At 51.7% G+C, this 14836-nt stretch overlaps 4 protein-coding genes across 4 annotated transcripts; 1 reads left to right on the top strand and 3 right to left on the bottom strand.

Annotated features, from left to right (window-relative positions):
- Positions 1-4807: 4807 nt before the first annotated feature.
- Positions 4808-5223, top strand: LOC141161165 (histone H2A type 1-like). Its single transcript, XM_073645934.1, has one exon. It carries the CDS (start codon positions 4831-4833, stop codon positions 5221-5223), a length of 393 nt encoding a protein of 130 aa, XP_073502035.1. The 5' UTR covers positions 4808-4830.
- Positions 5224-6165: 942 nt separating this feature from the next.
- Positions 6166-6477, bottom strand: LOC141161401 (histone H4). Its single transcript, XM_073646212.1, has one exon. It carries the CDS (start codon positions 6475-6477, stop codon positions 6166-6168), a length of 312 nt encoding a protein of 103 aa, XP_073502313.1.
- Positions 6478-8601: 2124 nt separating this feature from the next.
- LOC141161400 (histone H3) lies at positions 8602-9012 on the bottom strand. The gene has a single exon (XM_073646211.1). The coding sequence runs from the start codon at positions 9010-9012 to the stop codon at positions 8602-8604; it is 411 nt and encodes a 136-aa protein (XP_073502312.1).
- A 1016-nt stretch (positions 9013-10028) lies between these two features.
- LOC141161164 (histone H1.11R-like) lies at positions 10029-10732 on the bottom strand. Its single transcript, XM_073645933.1, has one exon. It carries the CDS (start codon positions 10687-10689, stop codon positions 10036-10038), a length of 654 nt encoding a protein of 217 aa, XP_073502034.1. The 5' UTR covers positions 10690-10732; the 3' UTR covers positions 10029-10035.
- Between the last annotated feature and the right edge of the window lie 4104 nt (positions 10733-14836).

Below are 14836 nucleotides of genomic sequence, written 5' to 3'. Positions count from 1 at the left end.
CCCAGCTCCCCGTCGCAGAGCCCGAAATTCCCCCTGCCGTGCCCGTCGCTGCATCGTCACCGCTCCAGACAAGGCCTCAAGCAGAAGCCGCGGCCGCGACCCCTGTGACGTCACGCACCTCAACCCTGAGCGCGGCAAAGCAGGAAACACCACCGGCCTGGTCGCAAGGTCTAGTACCCCCGGGCGCCGCAGTACCAACAGCGCCCTCTACCTCCACTGAGCCACCGGCCTGGTCGCTGGGCCAAGTAACCCCGGGCGCCGCCGTCTTCACGGTGCCCTTTACGTTCAGGGTACCCCAGGCCTGGTCGCAAGGCCTGGCGAACCCGGGCGCCGCCACCACCACCGCGCCCTCAACATCTAGAGTGCCGCACCTGGGTGAAGATTTGTTTGCCCAGCACACGTGCCCGGATGGGCAGCCCTTTGTGTGGCCACCGGAGTTCCACCATCCCCGACTCCGGAAAGAAAGACCCCTAGATGAGCCCCTGATTCCGGTTCCGAAGCCCGTTAAGATCACCCCACTCTCGTTGGAGGAAGCGCAGTTTGCGTGGGACCCCACCGGAGGAGACCTCATGGGATTCACCCAAGAGACTCGGGCAGCCGCAGCTGAGCGTGCGGAGTGCTGCCGGCAGCAGTTAGAGGTCTTTGACCGCGAGCGAAGAGAGAGGCGGGTCCGAGAGCAGCGGCTGCAGGAACAGAGCGCAGGGCAGAAGAGCAGGACCAGGAGGAACCCCCGTGCAGCCCACTGTCCCCGTGCCACCGGGACTGTAATTAAATTCCAACTGCAGCACGGTTGGGGTTTCATCAGGGATCATCACACCCCCGGCGACGTCTTTGTCACCCGCAGAGACGTGGAGTCCCATCTGCCGGAGGGACACAGAGGTCGTGACCTATATGTAGGGGACGAGGTCACGTTCACCCGGCACAAGTGTGCCAAAGGACCCTACGCCCTCCATGTACACCGGCTGACGGAGGAGGAGCTACGGTGTGAAGAGGAGCAAGAGGATCCGGACGGGTCTGAAGGAGGAGCAGGAGTACGCCGTCATTAAAGTACGGTAAAGAGACTGTATATAGTTACCCGTCAGGGTATAAGAACTGTTACTGCTGCTAGTTAAAATATAGTCCCCGTTGGGACCAGCAAATTGAACTGAAACCCATGTGTCCTTATTCCCACTGACCGAGGGCTGAGAGCGGTCATTCCTTTCCTGATACCTGGCCGAGGACTGAGAGCGGCCATACCTTCCCTTGTATATAGTTGCGCTTTCTAAGGCGCCCCCTACCGGTTTATAGGAAACTGTTGTTTTTACTACAAGAGACTATCGCACTTTACCCGGTCACAAGTTGCACCGTGGCCGGAGGAACAAGAGTGTTATTTATGAAAAGCTTTATATGAAAAGTTTATGCTGATAATATATGATGTTTTATATGTTTATGTTTTATGAAAAAAAATTTATGTTTGTGGATGTTTATGTTCTCTTACAGCCCGAGGACGTGCTGTGATTTACCAGGGGGGAATGTAGCACCCTGAGGACTCGGCTGCTACAGGGGTATTACACCTCAAGCCAGAGGTGTGGTATTCCACTCCCGGGTAAGGATGGAGTGTGGAACTGAGCTCAGATAGCTGCATACACTACATACATCCCATTTCCGGGGGACAGATCGACGGTACTCCCACCAATATATGTGCAGGTACGATAGTGTCTGTCCCTGGCTGGAGTGGGAGGGGGGTGGAACATCCCAGTAGTGTAGGGGCAGATAGGGGGAGCAGTCTGGGTAATGCTAGGAGCTCATTGGGTGCTGGTCACCTGAGCTCACACATAGAGGGAGTATATAAGGTGGGCACCATCTTAGATCAGGGTCAGTCTTTTGTAGAGTGAGTCAGAGGAGCAGAGCAAAGAAGCTCAGCCAGAAGGGCTGACAGGGAGTTGTGGTTCCGGCTGGGCCCAGCTCCAAGGCCAAGTCTGAGAGAGAGAGAGAGGAGTCAGAAGGACCCAGAGAGAAGAAGAAGGAACCCCAAGACCCCAGAATACAAACAGCAGGGTGAAGGGTTGGCACCCAGGGTACCACACACTGAGTTTGACACCATGGGCACGGACCGGGTCGCCCCCACTCGGAGACTACAACCCCCATCTGATCCGGCTCCGGGTAATCCCCAAACAGCACTGGCCCAGGGGGCGCGTCATATATATTATACCACATACAGGCTAATATGTAACTAGTGCACATTACACCATGAGTACAGACATTAGATATTACACCAGTCACGTATTATCCTCTACAGCTCTTTAATATCTGTGGCGCTATTGTCCCCGCCGATCCTACCACAGACCGAATAATGCTACTGTCACATGATCAGTATTTTGTCAGTCTTTTTCTTGAGTATTTGGAAGCCAAAACCAGATGAGGAGCAATCAGAGAAAAGGTATAATACATACCAGTGCATATATTCTGCATTTATCACTCTCCTGGTTTGGCTTACAAATATGGATAGTGAGACCATATCCTCACATAATCTACCAGCAGCCTGATGGGTGTTATGCCGGGGTCTTAGTGCACAGGACCGGGTCATTACACGGCGTCCATCTACAGCTGGGACATTTCCTGTGAACACTCGCTCTCCCCTATCACCCGCACGGGTCTGATCCTGAAGATCTCATGTATCAGAATCCAGTTGTTCATCCCAAGATAGTTTGTATTTATCATCTGCCACATAATGGATGAGTGGGACCGAACTCAGCATGGGCTGGGGGAGCAGACAAGGCACCAGTATAATTCAGGGGTGAATAAGCAGACACACGGCCACTGAGGAGTTAAATGGAGGAAATACTTGTATCCGGTATTGGTCGGTGCCTGAGGATGTCTGTCAGTCATTGGCTGATCACAGATCCGTTGGTGATTTTGAAATTCCCGCTCAATCGTTGTTCTTTGTCCTCCGGATTATTTATTAACGACTCCTGTTAATAGCGGAGATCGCAATTTGAGCAATCCGGTCTGGGGGCAGCTCTACCCCGCTGAGAATACAGGGTCCTCTCCTCCAGAGCGGTCTGCCCCCGAACAAATGTGATCGTTCTCCTGATCGGCAGGTGGAGGATGTGCCGGCCTTGTTATTATTCTGGGAGGTTATTAACCTTTTGAGGCCGCCATCCATCCGAGACTCCAGTGCCCAGGACGCGGTCATCACACAGACGTCCGTATTCCGGCTACACAGGGCGTCCATCCAGCTGCCTCATACGGACACATTCCCTGCGAGTATTCGCTGCCTCTACAACACAATCGTATCTGATCCTGTTAATATCAAGATCAACACATTCATCTGACTGCAGTATGATAGGATTTCTGCTGTGTAGTAATCGCAGCACAGAGAGCTATGTACTGTGTGCACAGAGGTATCTATCATGTATGACATTGCTGCAGAGTTATGACTTGGTGACAGATTGCAAATGTCAGAAACTTCTTACTGCTGTCCATGTTTCTGCTGTATCATTTATTCTCTACAATCTGCATTAGAAACATAATTTATTATACATATAATGATAGAAAAGGATCCAGAACCAAGATCTCATCTCATCCGTCTTCCTGATTGAGCCCAGACGCTAATATCTCCCCATATCCTGCAGGAACAACAACCTGTAAGAGGCGGCAGCTGCACTGACAGCACAGAGGCCACTTCTCCCCGGGGAGACTTCATCTTCTTACAATCAGATTGGTGATCGGAGCTCTCTGCACTTCCGCAGTGATTTCATCTTATAGTATATTAACACTTTTCTTTCCAGACTACTAAAGTTCTCTGATCTTTAATGGACTTACTATTTTCATCGTTGTTATTATACAGATGGAGATTGATGCTCAGATCTGAGTCTTATTGTTTGTTTTCTCAATGTGTCACCGAGATCCCCTATATTCGTTATACATCGCTACATCTGGTATTAGAGGAAGTTATCTAGAGATTGTATTGGGATATTTCTCCTCTTAACAAGGGATTCATTGTTCTCCTCTTCATTCTTGGAGCTTCTACATGTGGATATATTGCCCGAGAGCCGCCCGTCCTGACACTGGATAAAGGGGAGGAGGACAAGTGAAAGAGCAGAAGAACGAGCAGTAACGGAGCAGGAATCTATAGAAAAGGAATAAAGCTCCTGTGAGGGTGTGATGACCGATAACCTAACTGCATGTCTGACCTATGGGATCCGGACAACAGTGTAATTTTCTGAGGAATCTGCAATACATGATCGTACATGTCCTGTCACACACTTCCTCCCTGTAGCTGTACAATTGATCTGTACATGAATTACTGGATTAAACTACTGGGGAGATGATCGGGGGGATATGGTGGGGTCAAAGCAGAATTGGTCTTCCCTGAAATATCGCATGTAGGATGCGTCCCTGGCTAGTATATCGTATAAAGGGAGGTCAGACACACGGGGCACATCACAGCTTTTGGCTGATTCACTCTATATATCTATGAAAGGAAACCGAAGCATCCCTGACCCCGGGTCTTGTATTATAGAAAGCGGAGACTGCTCAACTAAAATCTCCAGACTCCTGTATGGGATGTAAACGACCAATATAAGTCGGTCATAGAACCTCGTGTTATATGGGGACAAAGAACAGAAAAGCCATCAGCCACTGAGCGGGAACTTCAAACTCATGGACAAAAAGTCACGTGACCTGTGTAAGCTGCGCCCGCTGCGTCTTATTGGTGTTTCCACACGTCTGCTCTCCATTGGCGGCTTCAGATCCATCCAATGATAAGGTAGGAGGTCGGGGCAGCGGCGGATAAAAGGGAGACAGAAACGGCATTATTGGAGATTGATTTTGGATAAGATTACAGCGATGTCTGGACGCGGCAAACAAGGAGGCAAAGTCCGTGCTAAGGCAAAGACCCGCTCATCCCGGGCAGGACTCCAGTTCCCAGTCGGCCGTGTGCACAGGCTTCTCCGCAAGGGCAATTATGCCGAGAGAGTCGGCGCCGGCGCTCCGGTCTATCTGGCCGCTGTGCTGGAGTATCTGACTGCTGAGATCCTGGAATTGGCCGGCAATGCCGCCCGGGACAACAAGAAGACCCGCATCATCCCCCGTCACCTGCAGCTGGCGGTGCGCAATGACGAGGAGCTCAACAGGCTGCTGGGTGGGGTGACCATTGCCCAGGGAGGCGTCCTGCCCAACATCCAGGCCGTGCTGCTGCCCAAGAAGACCGAGAGCAGCAAGGCGAGCAAGAGCAAGTGAGCGCCGCTCCTCCACATCTGTCCGAACAACCAAAGGCTCTTCTAAGAGCCACCACATCCTCCTCATCAGAGCCGGCACCGCTGATAGCAGGCGATGGTCCACACTATATAGAGAGAACAACACGATCTATTCTATGTTCTACTGTATGATTTACTGTAGATCAGAAATGTAAAGCATTAAATAGGTTGATCCTGCTATATTTCGTAGCGCAGATACTAATTTTAGTGACCCGGCTAATAGAGAGTTAAACGGTGGAGAAAACACTTGTATCTGGTATTGGTTGGCGCCTGCTGAGATGTCTGTAATTGGTGGTTTTGAGTCTCCCGCGCAATCTTTCTTTGTGCGTCGGATTATTACCCGCCCCTCTGCTTGTAGCGGAGATCGCAATCTGAGCAATGCGGTCTGAGCACAGCTCTACCCCTCTGAGAATACAGCGCAGAGCAGCTTTCCCCGAACACGGTAATGGTTCTTATCGAAAAGAGGATGGTTCTCCACTAATCATTTGTGAGGTCATGAACCTTCAGCGGCCTCCATATACACTGAGCCTGATACAAGCCCCGTCCTCAATCACAGGATCTTATGTTTCCATTCTGTAAGCAGCACTCGGAACATCACTACTGATGGGAGCAGTTGCGTATCTTGTATTAAAGAAAGCTGATACTGCTTCCATAACTCGGGATATCTACAGATTGCTGTAAGGAACGCAATCAGCCCGTCAAATACTATACATCACTCCAACCACAACAAACTCATCCCTTCAGTGCAAGTATCCTCAGTTATCAATGAGTGAACATTTTTAACTCGAACAGCGTATAAAGCTTGTACTGGCATTCACACAAGCACAGGGATTATTACTCCACAGGAGATTGTAGCCTCTCACTTAGAAGATGTGGTGGCTCTGAAAAGAGCCTTTGGGTTGTCAGGATGGAGCAGAGAACACAATTAACCTCCGAAGCCGTAGAGAGTGCGGCCCTGGCGCTTGAGCGCGTACACCACGTCCATAGCGGTGACGGTCTTCCTCTTGGCGTGCTCGGTGTAGGTGACGGCGTCACGGATCACGTTCTCCAGGAAGACTTTCAGGACACCGCGAGTCTCTTCATAGATGAGGCCGGAGATGCGCTTGACGCCTCCTCTGCGAGCGAGACGGCGGATGGCAGGCTTGGTGATGCCCTGGATGTTATCACGGAGCACCTTCCTGTGCCGCTTGGCACCGCCCTTCCCGAGACCTTTCCCTCCTTTACCGCGACCAGACATCTTCCAAATAGTCAGCAGGAACCTATGACTAACCCGCACGGACTCTTCTTTTATATAGCGTCTGGGTGGACCGGAGAGAAAGACTGCAGAGATGACGCGTTTCCAGGGCGGGTCTTACAGAATCGACATTAGCTCCTCCTTCCTCTGCTGATTGGCTGAACACAGAACTGTTGGGGAGTTTGAATTTCTCGCTCGTTGTGCAGTTTCCGCAGCTTCTAATTATATATGTTTTACCTGTGATGAGAAATGTTTCAAAAACAGTCTGTAAATAAAAGGGCAGACACGACACCAGCTGCAAGTGATCTACACTTCATATAGAAACATCAGATCACTGCTGAATATACCTGTAACGGCACTGACAGTGATTAACCCCCACTTCCATCATACCAGCATATTCGTAACATGCTATTCACTAATGTCCAGGAAGGGTCATTTCCGCACCTTACTACTCCCCTCATCATCCCGTGCATTCTGTACAATCTACATGTGACATTCTGGCTGCTCCCGGTGACTAATCTATAGGATCCTGACTGAGCTCTGACATTTCTAAGATGGGCTTGTCACTTCAGATAGAATTGCTCTTGGGGTGCGGTGATTTGAGGAGGATTGTGGCAGCCAGGATTATTGCCTCTTCTAAGGACAGTGCAGGGAGGAAGCCGCGGTCAGCAGCACTGCTCCGATACTGACACCAGCTCATAAGCCGGGAATCCCCTCAGTCTGGCTTACAGAGGGTCTCTTCCTGCAAACGATAATGGCAGGACAGTACTGTTATCAATTGGGAACAGAATTATAAAACTTAATATTTTGCCACCACTGGGATTTTCCGCTCATCAGAAATGACAATATTTACTTTCTCCTAATAACACTTGTATTGTAATTGTCAGAGATCATAAAACTCAGATATCACTTGTTTCTTCATATGAAGATTTGCATTTAGAGAACATTTGTTATTTTCATGTAGAAGATAATGACAACAGCTCAGGTCAAATAAAAAAGGAACCGTATAAATAACAAAATCACTGAGCAGCTGATTGATTCTCATTCCAGTGGTCCCATATCCAATGGAGAATACACTGTGATCTGGAAGGTGATTACATGAATGTGCTCAGTGGAGTTTATCTATAGACCGGACACTTCTCTTCACAGCAGAAGTAGTAACACAATTACATGTAGAAGCTGCGGAAACTCCAAGGAGCGGGAAATTCAAACTCCCTAACGTCCTGTGTTCAGCCAATCAGCAGAGGAAGGGGAGGAGCTAATGTTAGTAGTTACCGAATAGGAAGTTCCCGCTCAGGGGCTGAAGGCTTTTTCTGTCCTTCTGGATCACGTAGTTTCAGGACTGTCGGATATCAGGAAATTTGCTTGTGTTGAGCGATCAATGGTCTCTTGGTTCCATACAGGAATTTCTATCATTTTCCAGGATCCAGGGAACAGTATCCGCTTTCTATAAACACAAAGTGCAGAACTGATTCTAACAATGGTGACTCCATCACACCAGCAATATGCCGGGAATATAAAGAAACGAGATACTGCAGTTTACAGAGAACTTTGAAAGAAGGAGGTGGGGATTTTATAAAATGTAGGTTAATATTATCTAGATAAACCTACTACAGAGCTGCAGAGGATATTAGTCTCTTAATCCTGATGCGTTTTCAGGATCAGACCCGTGCGGCTGATAGGAGTCAGCGAGTGTTCACAGGAGATAGCGCTGGATAATGGACGTCCTATAATGATCGCATCATATACACCAAGAAATCTGCGCATTTATCCCTTCAAAACACAGTCCAGACTCCTAATACATTATATAAAGCTGATATTATTGGATGTGCGGCAGGATCGGTGCGAAAACTAGTGGGGATACGAATATTAAGTGGTTGAATGAGTAGAATGTACTTCGTGTAGTAATCAATCATTTCTACACACCCTTATAACTGCATTGGAGGGAATAATCCCCCCAGATACCAACTGCAGACTGAGAAGAGAACTGAGCGCCCCTGATGTTACTGAGCACAAGTGAACACTCAGCAGAATATGAAGCAGATGTGAGGGATCAGCTCGTTATTATGGAGGATTTGGTGGCTCTGAAAAGAGCCTTTGTGTTATAGTCAGAAGTGTAGGACGGATCTAAGCTCTCTCCCCACGGATCCGGCGGGCCAGCTGGATGTCTTTGGGCATGATGGTGACCCTCTTAGCGTGGATCGCGCACAGATTTGTGTCCTCGAACAGCCCCACCAGATAAGCCTCGCTGGCCTCCTGCAGCGCCATGACGGCCGAGCTCTGGAAGCGGAGATCGGTCTTGAAGTCCTGGGCGATTTCTCTCACCAGGCGCTGGAAGGGAAGCTTACGGATCAGCAGCTCGGTGGACTTCTGGTAACGGCGGATCTCACGGAGAGCGACTGTCCCTGGCCGGTAGCGGTGAGGCTTCTTCACTCCGCCAGTGGCGGGAGCGCTTTTCCTAGCGGCCTTAGTGGCCAGCTGCTTGCGGGGAGCTTTCCCTCCGGTGGATTTACGAGCGGTCTGCTTAGTTCTGGCCATAGCTCTGTATAGAGGAGAACAGAAGTGATGAGAGGAGCGGAGAGAGCGGGATATTTATACTCCTCTGCTCCTGTTAGCGCGTCATGTGAACACGCTCCCTACAACTCTATTGGCTAGTTCATAAATTAACATGAGCCGCCAAAACACGTGTGATGTCTGCGACCAATCATTATTCACGAAATCAACCCAACACCCAGTAATCCCGCCCTCATAAAGAGGGGCAGGGTCTCTGTTCACACTCTTTTCTGGCTGCGGATACTGGCACAGGGTCACACCATGTCTACATGCGGCTTCTACAGCAAGAGCCGCCGTCGTCACTGTTCTATGTCACCAGTACACGGAGCTGTACAGGGTCTACTCTATCATCAGTCAAATCACTGGTTCTCCAATTCTCTCATCGAAGTAATAACCGCACACTAATCCTTTCACTAATAAAGACGCAGGTTACAAGTGGTGATTGATTAGGATGATGTAGATTTCTGTAGGACATCGGCCCCTTCCCTCCATTGATTACACTGATCGGTCACCTGCACTGGTGTGATCGGGACACAGCGCAGCTCTATGCGGAGATGTGGGGAAAAGCTTATTCATTATAACACTGGAGCCGCTCCCTGTACACACTATAATCTAGAAGAGGCAGGATATACGGGCACTGATCATACAGCTCTGCCGGGGACAAGGTGGTGGCACTGATCATACAGCTCTGCCGGGGACAAGGTGGTGGCACTGATCATACAGCTCTGCCGGGGACAAGATGATGGCACTGATCATACAGCTCTGCCGGGGACAAGGTGGTGGCACTGATCATACAGCTGTAGGGGACAAGGTGGTGGCACTGATCATACAGCTGTAGGGGACAAGGTGGTGGCACTGATCATACAGCTCTGCAGGGGACAAGGTGGTGGCACTGATCATACAGCTCTGCAGGGGACAAGGTGGTGGCACTGATTATACAGCTCTGCAGGGGACAAGGTGGTGGCTCTGAAAAGAGCCTTTGTGGGGTAATAACAGGGCGGCTTTGGATTATTTCTTAGCTGCGGGCTTCTTGGCTTTAGTTGCCTTCTTAGCAGGACTCTTGGCAGCTTTGGGTTTAGCAGCTTTCTTAGCCGGACTCTTCGTCACCTTCTTGGGCTTTGGAGCGGCCTTTGGCTTCTTGGGGCTCTTGGCCGCCTTCTTGGCAGCTGTTGCGGGCTTCTTGGCCTTTTTCGGGCTCTTCTTGGCCGCGGTCGGAGCCTTCTTGGGCTTCTTCGGAGACTTGGCGGCTTTCTTGGCTGCAGCGGGTTTCTTGGGCTTGGCCGCAGCTGCTGACTTCTTGGCCGCTTTGTCCTTAGTCTCCTGCTGCTTCTTGTTCAGCTTGAAGGACCCGGAGGCGCCGCTGCCCTTCACCTGGAGGAGGGCGCCCTTGATGACCAGAGACTTGACGGCCAGCTTCAGGCGGCTGTTGTTCTTCTCTACATCGTATCCTCCGGCAGACAGAGCCTTCTTCAGGGCGGCCAGAGACACGCCACTGCGCTCCTTAGAGGCGGACACGGCTTTCACGATCAGATCGGAGACGCCGGGACCGGAGAGTTTCTTGCTTTTCTTGGCGCCCCCGGCGGCGGATTTCTTCGGCTGCTTCTTGGATTTGGCGGCCGGTTCTGCGGGAGGGGGAGCGGCGGCTGGTGCGGTCTCTGCCATCGTGTGCTGCGGAACTAGAACACAAATATCTCCTGATAGGAAAACGCTGAGACCGGAGCTGGAGGCGCCTGTTATATGTACAGGCTTACTGCGCACTGATTGGCTGCTGAGCTGCATCGTCCTGAGCATCTATTGGCTGACACTGAGCACAGGCCCCGCCTCCTTCTAGCTGATCCCGAGTGGAGCTCCGCTCTCCCCTTGTGCTTCCCTGCCCGGGATAAAAGCCCTTTACCGGCTAACACCGGACAGCAGAGCGCGCTTTCTCTGTCGCTTCCTCTTCTCCATCATCTCCACTGACCGTTTGTAGCCGTCACCAGCAGAAATGCCGGGAAAGAGCCGAGAGGAGGTCCCGGGATCATCGCCTTCGTCCTCCCGATCTGCGCATCACTGTGTATCCGGGAAGATAAAACTGCTGCGGGAGCTTGTTCCTCCTATTCCCGGCTCTTGTCACCATCACAGGGATCTTTACTACAATATCCATCGTACAGGAAGCGGATTGTACGATGTGGGGACGACCTGGAGCTGCTGAGAGCCCAGAAGGGTAACACAGGCGATGGCCTCCGCTGACCGCCACCTCCCTGACCTGTAATATAAGTACACCCCGTATGTGCAGAGTATTGGGGGTGAATACGTATCCACATCAGTAGATGATCCACATAGGGGGCTGATTGCAATTGACGCGCCCCTGGGCCTGTGTCGCGCTGCGTTGCACACGCGGGAGCTTACCCGGAGCCGGATCTCTTGAGGGTTGTAGTCTCGTGGCGGTGACCCGGTCCGTGCCCAGGGAGTCAAACTGAGCGGCGATGTAACAGCGGTAGATGCAGGACGACTACGCCACCCGTTGAATGCAGCTATGGAGCTGCCGCTGCAGGACAGTCCGCTGAGGCCGGTGGATGGATGGTGCAGCGTAGATGGTATAACCCCCAACGGGAGGGGTATGGCCTCAGGGCAGCAGATGTGGATGATGGGGGTAGCAGGAACCACTCAGAGACGGTGCGGTGTAATTCAGGGTCTTTACTGGTAACAACGATAGACCCTCCCGGAGTACTTGCTAGTGAACGGGGCCTGGTCAGTCCTTGAGCAGATGGGATCTCCCCTGGCCAGGCGGAGTTGTAGGCCTCCCAAACTGACTGTACTCTTCTGGCTACCTTGCTAGAAGCGGATATGAGTAGCCCACGTCCCTGAGTGTACCGTGTGGTACTCACCCGTATGGCCGGTGACTCGGGGCCTTCTAATGGCTTCCGCTCCACGATGGCGGTGCTGGTCCCACGCGTGTGACCGTGCCTTCGGGTTTCTGGGCCTGAGGACCTGAAATCCCCTGCCGGTCGGCTTCTGCTGCTGGGTAAGAGTTAGTCCCCACAGCCTCGGACGCCGGGTCCGGTAAGAAAGCTTCTCAGTCAGGGCGAGCTCTGCAGCTGCCAGCCCCTGACTTGTAGTAGTATTGCTCCCACTGAGCTTCTGCTGTTTCTTCCTGTGACTGTTTCTTGTCTCTACTCTCCTTGACTGACTAACCCTGCCTCAGCCCAGGGTTTATACAGGGGAAGTTCTTCCCCTCCCAAGACTGGGCAGGAGGTGTGGCATGCACAGGATCCCTGACCAAAGGACCTCCCACCTGCTCTCAGACATAACATTACATTACTGTGGAAAACCAGACCCCTGGGGTGCCACATTCCCCCCTAGTGAAATTTAGTACTCCGGGACTAAACATATTTTTGTAACATAACAAAGTATAAACAATAACATTACAATAAGGAAACACATAAAGCTGGTCACGGCGTGTCCGTAACCGGGTGCAGTCTTTGAAGAAAGCAAGGTGTCCATTTCACCAAAACAGGGAGACGTAACCAGGTAGGGGCCTGTCCTACCCCGAGTCCTTAACAGTCTCTAGTCCATCCTGGGTTACGCTCCAACTATGTACACAGGATTCCCAGTAAATCCACCAAGGATTCCTAAAAATAACTGGAAACACAAAATTATACACAAGCAACAATACACAGATAAACATAAATAAAACAATTTATACACTTCAAATCCTCCAGCGTGCGGGTAACTGGCCTCTAGTGGCCCTAGTGGACCTACGGAGCTGACTGTCTAGCCCTGAACTACAGGGTGTAGGAGCTGTCAAGGGTAAACTGGGCAGCTGTCTACCGGCTCTTTGTCTCACTAGGGGTACGGCAGGCTCACTATAAGCAGAGGGTTGATCCTCCTGTTCTGCTTGTGTGGAGTCTTCTGCCTCCTGGACCGGCTGTTCTTCCAGCTCTACCTGTTGCTCCGTAGGTGCTTGGGATGCTGGTTGGAGGAAGGTGAGTACGGGTACCACAACTGCACCATTGACTTGAGTCCAAGACCGAGGGAAGTCCCCGAGCACAGTACTAACCATATCTTCCCTTTCCTCTACGGGTCGATGGTCTTCTTGTTCCTCTTCAGGGTTTCTCAGTTGTTCGGGACACTTCTTCAGGTGGTCCCGGGATACAATGGCTGTGGTTTCCCCTCCGTCTTTACTGATGGTACAAACCTTCGGGTTCTCGTGGCTTGAGGGCAGTACGGTGTACGGGTCCTTCTCCCACTGGTCATCCAACTTGTGGAGCCGTCTCTTCCTCTTCAAGACCTGCTCTCCGGGTACCAGGGGAACAGCGGGACCATACTGGTTGTAAGTTTTCTCTTGTCTTTCCCTAGCCTGACAGAGACTTCGCTCCACGCTCTCCTGTACTCTCCGGTACTGCTGCTGCCTCTCTGTGTCCCAGTCTGTTTCTGGTGAAGTGTCCTCGGGTGTCAGGACTCCCATTTCCAGGTCAACAGGTAACTTACCAGGTCTTGCCCTCATTAGGTAAGCCGGGGTACAGTTGGTGGAACCTACCGGGATGTGGTTGTATAGGTCCACCAGATCGGGCAACTTCTCAGGCCACAGACTGCGTTCTTCCAGGGGCAACGTTTTTAGAAGATCCATTACCACCTGGTTCATTTTCTCACAAAGTCCATTAGTTTGCGGATGGTAGGGTGTCGTCCTTATCTTCCGGCAGCCATACAGATTGCAGAATTCCTGGAAGACCTCCGCTTCAAAGGCAGGTCCCTGGTCCGTCAGCACTTGGTCCGGGTACCCGTGTGGACGGCAAAAGTGCTGCTGGAAGGCTCTAGCTGCTGTTTGAGCCGTTAAGTCCTTGACGGGGACGACAACCAGAAACCGGGAGTAATGATCCACGATGGTTAACGCGTAGACGTAGCCACTTCTGCTTGGGGTCAGTTTTACATGATCCAAGGCTACCAGTTCCAACGGTTGCCGGGTGACAATGGACTGCAGGGGAGTCTTCTGGCTGGCACGGTCCTTCCTTCTCAGGTTGCACGGGCCACAGTCTCTGCACCACTTCTCGATGGTTCCCCTCATGCCTACCCAGTGGAACCGCTCGCGCAGCAGGAACTCCAGCTTCTTCCACCCGAAGTGTCCAGCTACGTCGTGGTATGCCTCCATCACCATGGCTGCGTCTCTTCGTGGCACCACTACTTGCCAGAGTAATTCATGCGTCCGGGAGTTAACCATTCTGCGGCACAACTTCCTTTTGTAAAGGAACAGTCGACTCTTCTCTGCCCATAGTTGTTTGGCTTCCTCCGGAGCGTCTGGTTCAAGGCGAGCCTCCGGCCGAGTCAGCATCTCCTTCACCAGTCGGACGGCAGGGTCGCTGTCTTGCGTTTCCGCCCAGTTGTAGTGGGGTAAGGGGTTCAACGTAGCAGCCTGCTTACTCCTTACCCGGTGGGAATACTGGATAGTCCCATGACGGTGGAACGCAGGGAGTTCAACTTCTTCCAGTCCCTCCGGATCTTCTCCTCCGTCCGGCAGGTTGGGCATCCTGGACAGGGCGTCCGCGTTGGTATTGGAGCGTCCTGCCCGGTATTTGATTGTGAACTCGTAGTTGGACAGACGGGCCATCCACCTCTGCTCCAGGGCACCGAGTCTTGCCGTGTCCAGGTGTGTCAACGGGTTGTTATCCGTGTACACGGTGAACCGGGAAGAAGCGAGGTAATGCTTAAAGCGCTCGGTGACTGCCCATACTACGGCCAGGAACTCTAACTTAAATGAGCTGTAATTCTCGGGGTTCCTTTCGGTGGGTCGCAGTTTTCGGCTGGCGTAGGCGATTACTCGTTCCTTCCCATG

Source organism: Phyllobates terribilis, unplaced genomic scaffold, assembly GCF_046119375.1.
Source record: "Phyllobates terribilis strain yellow unplaced genomic scaffold, ASM4611937v1 Scaffold_9__5_contigs__length_417890890, whole genome shotgun sequence".
Taxonomy (NCBI): Eukaryota; Metazoa; Chordata; class Amphibia; order Anura; family Dendrobatidae; genus Phyllobates; species Phyllobates terribilis.
This window is presented reverse-complemented; position numbering and strand designations above follow the sequence as displayed.

Excerpts from the sequence above, each read along its gene's own strand:
- LOC141161164 (XM_073645933.1), bottom strand. The coding sequence starts at position 10,689 with ATGGCAGAGACCGCACCAGCCGCCGCTCCCCCTCCCGCAGAACCGGCC.
- LOC141161400 (XM_073646211.1), bottom strand. The coding sequence starts at position 9,012 with ATGGCCAGAACTAAGCAGACCGCTCGTAAATCCACCGGAGGGAAAGCT.
- LOC141161165 (XM_073645934.1), top strand. The coding sequence starts at position 4,831 with ATGTCTGGACGCGGCAAACAAGGAGGCAAAGTCCGTGCTAAGGCAAAG.
- LOC141161401 (XM_073646212.1), bottom strand. The coding sequence starts at position 6,477 with ATGTCTGGTCGCGGTAAAGGAGGGAAAGGTCTCGGGAAGGGCGGTGCC.